Source organism: Priapulus caudatus, unplaced genomic scaffold, assembly GCF_000485595.1.
Source record: "Priapulus caudatus unplaced genomic scaffold, Priapulus_caudatus-5.0.1 Scaffold608, whole genome shotgun sequence".
In the NCBI taxonomy this organism is placed as follows: domain Eukaryota; kingdom Metazoa; phylum Priapulida; class Priapulimorpha; order Priapulimorphida; family Priapulidae; genus Priapulus; species Priapulus caudatus.
Genome location: NW_014577669.1, coordinates 159,633 through 163,409, shown reverse-complemented (window position 1 = coordinate 163,409; position 3,777 = coordinate 159,633). Strand labels below are relative to the sequence as shown.

At 43.8% G+C, this 3,777-nt stretch overlaps 1 protein-coding gene across 1 annotated transcript in view; it reads right to left on the bottom strand.

The window, feature by feature from the left end:
- Positions 1-764: 764 nt before the first annotated feature.
- Positions 765-3,777, bottom strand: part of LOC106812105 (inversin-like) — a 24,765-nt gene continuing 21,752 nt past the window's right edge. The window contains exons 11-13 of the mRNA XM_014815881.1: positions 1,711-1,827; positions 1,220-1,311; positions 765-1,053 (exon numbers count right to left, since the gene is read on the bottom strand). Of these exons, the coding sequence (XP_014671367.1) occupies positions 765-1,053; positions 1,220-1,311; positions 1,711-1,827 (498 nt within the window). The remainder of the gene's footprint in view (positions 1,054-1,219; positions 1,312-1,710; positions 1,828-3,777) is intronic.

Genomic DNA, 3,777 nt, shown 5'->3' with positions numbered 1-3,777 from the left:
GCCTCTCTCTCTTCTCCTCTCTCATATCTCTCTCTCTCTCTCTCTCTCCTGCTTCTCTCTCTCTCTCTCTCTCCTCTCTCTCCTCTACTCTCTCTTCTCATCTCTCTCTCTCTCTCTCTCCTCTCTCGCTCTATCTCTCATGTGTCTCATCTTCTCCTTTTCTCTTCTGATTCTCTGCTCTCTCTCTCTTCTCTCCTCGTCATTCTCTTCATCTCTTTCCCTCTCCTTCGTCTCTTCATCTGTCTCTTACTTCTCGTGTCTGTTCTCTCTCCCTCTCTCTCTCTCTCGTCTTTCTCTCTCATCGTCATTCTCTTCATGCTCTATTCCCTCTCGCCTCGCTCTCTTCTCTCTCTCTCACTCCTCTCCCTCTCCCTCTCCTCGCTCTCTCTCTCTCTCTCTCTCCTTCTCCTCTTCCTCTCTCTTCGTCTTGTCGCTTCTCTCCCTCCCTAACTCCTGCCTCTCTCTATTATATAATCATCTTTATGCCATCACAGATAGAGGACGCAGGCGCCGGTGCCGGGATCGGTGACACGCAGCGCGGCCGCAGCGGTCCGGGCGAGCGGACAGACGCGCTGCAGCGAGCCGCGCTCGAGAGCGAGGGGATGAGACGAGAGGCAAGCCAGGCAGTCAACGCGCCACCGCCGACGCACGAGAGGACGGCGCGGGGAGAGGTGGAGAGAGAGATGGAGAAGGAGAGAGAGAGAGAGAGGCAGAGAGATCACAGATATCATCAGGTGGATGTGATGATAGTTAAGCACGGCTTACTAACCTTGCTTCAGCGCCGGATGTTTCGCATCCTTCAATGGCGTCTTCGTAGATTTTCCTACTGATTTCTCGATCGTTTTCGTCTCATCGGACTCCGATTTCGATATGCTCTTGCCCTCCACAACCAGTGCAATGTCCGTTCCCTCGAGCCTTCTGTGAATTTTCGCCGACGCTTCATTGTTGTTGTTGTTTTGATTTTTGTTTCTCTCGTTTGTTGGCAGCGAGTCGAAAAAGATCCCCGTTGCCTGCTCCTGTGTCTTTTTCTGTAGCTCTTCCTTCGCACGTTTCCTAAAGAAAAGGATAGTAGTGGCAGTATAGTAGCCCCATCATGCTAAAACTATGCTAAAATATGCCTGGCGCAATTAAATGCGTCCCATAACTGTAACCAGCTCCGCACGTTTGCTATAGGATAATAAAATCTTATTTCGGACTATAGGTGGCGCAACGTGCTTACATGGCAGCATCTTTTCTGAGTTTCTCATGCTTCATAAGCAAAGTTTTCCTCTTCAGGAACGTTTTTCGTACTCTGTAGCCCCTGAAAACAGCCTGCAAAGATAGTAAAAGACCTATTCAAATTTCAATACTTGACTGACAAAAAAAAAAACCACTATCGCTTATTCGTGCTGACAAACAAAAGCAGGCAACCGGATACACTACGACCAATTAACTAACTCCTGCCTAAGATTTATAGTATATATCACATTATTATATGTAATCATTATATTATAACCATTATTATGTATTATATTATTACACGAATTTTAAATATTATTTATATATGTTATTTATATATGTTTTATGTATGTTATATTATGTTATGTTATATTATGTGTGTTATATTATATTATGTTATGTTATATTATATTATGTTATATAGGTTATGTTTATTATATGCTAAATTTAATGACGTAATAAACATAGAAACGATCGAATATAGAGACTAACCTGAATCTTGGCGACGGCGATGTCCTGTATGGCGTTGATCGACAGTCCGCCCTGCTCTATCAGATACTGCGCCACCTCCTGGTGCTCTCCCATCAACGCGTAGTCCAGGGCAGTAGGCTATAATTCTATACCGTAACTCGAATTTTGATGCAAAAACTAAAAAGCTGAACTGAAATACGAGCGAGAAATCTCAGCAGAGTGAAATCATAGTAAAATGACTCGTGTATGTATGTACAATTTATAGGGACGTTAGACATCCTATTGCATCTTGTCATTTGTCGGACATTCCAGACGGTGCGTTCTGTCACCAATATCACTTGTCACATGAATTGTCACATGCCGTGCCATTAAATCACAACCCTGTTAGCCACCTAAACATAACGTCTAACAATGTAAATATCCAAAGTGCTAAGAAATTGCACATCATGTATGCACTCGCTTTCGATGCAACGAGTAAACAAGTAACGAGTATATTACAGAGTTTCGTATGTTAAATAATTAATTACATAATTATATTAAATAATCTCTAGTGGTTGTATGTGAAAATCGGAGGGAACTTGGTATACATAGGGTTGCAGTAGTGTATGTTCCTGAACCGCTGTCAACCCAACAGCCTTTTCTCATGGTTGAGGGAACTGGAATCATCACACGGTTTTCCTGAAACGCACAAACAGAAATAAATTCCACACGCATGAATAATTATATGCTTATTATTACTGAAATTCATCTCAAATATTTGGAATGGCATGAATTGATCTTGAAACCTCCCTCATCTCTTTCATTTTGCTCGAAAACGTGACAAATAAGCCACAAGTATATAGTGTATATACTTTATCACTTACAGTTTTAAAATTAATGTTTAAAGTATCATTATCCCATTATTACGATCAATTACTAATGCAGCGCATAATACTAATAGCGCATCAAACAAATTTGCACGTGAAAATCAAGTGCAGACTTTACACGGACTCACCTTCAGAGGCACCTGAAGGTTGGTTTCGGTTCTTCAGAGCACCGAGGCTAGCCGAGCGTGTCGCCTTATTCGTCTGCTTACACTCTGTCATCACGGAACCATTCTTTTTTGACCTGGTAGTTAGAATGCGCCAACTCAATAAGTGTTGGGTTACGATAATAATATTATCATAATGATTATAATAATAATTACTCTGCGAGAATTAAATTTCGTCATATGTTTTTATAATTGCTTGAGATCCGGCGATAACACGACTTATGGGAATCAAGTGACCGTACTGCCATCTAGTATCAAATAAATGAAATAAAAGTTAAACCAGACTGCAATCTCTTGTCTTTTAACGGCTTCGTTATCGACATGATAAAATAAAAATAATTTAATAATAAAAATTAACATAAATAAAACAGAATTAAATTTAAATATGACGTTTAAAAAGCGATTCACAGATGGCGTCGGCGGCCAATACCTGTCCTTGCTCTTCGCCGCCGTTCCCCGTGGCAACGGCGTGTCTTTGACCTGACCTCGCTGCGTCTGCTTCGCGTTCCGCTTCTCCGAGCCGCCGCCAGATTTCTCAATCTTCGTCGCTCCTCCTTCTCCACCTCCTTCTCCTCCTCCTCCGCCGCCCTCCTCTCGCGCGTCGGCGGTGGCGCGGTGACTCCTTGGCTTGCCCTCTCGCTCCTCCCGCTCGCCTCGATGCGCGGGCTCGCTGCATGCGCGTCTGTCCGCTCGCCCGCGCCGCCGCCGCTGCGTGTCCCGATCCCGGCCCGCCGCCGTGCGTTCCTCTACTGTGTATGGATAAAGAGATATATATATATAGAGAGAGCAGAGAGTTAGGGAGGGGAGAGAAGGAACAAGAAAGAGAGGGAGAGGGAGGAGGAGAGAGAGAGAGAGAGAGCGAGGGAGAGGGAAAGAGATGAAGAGAATGACGAGAGAGAAAAAGAGAGAGAGAGAGAGAGACAGATAGAGACAGAGAGAGCGAAGGAGAGGGAAAGAGATGAAGAGAATGACGAGAGAGAAAGAGAGAGAGAGAGAGATAAAGAGAAAAAGAGAGAGAGACAAAGAGATAGAGCGAGAGAGAGAAAGAGAGAGAGAGA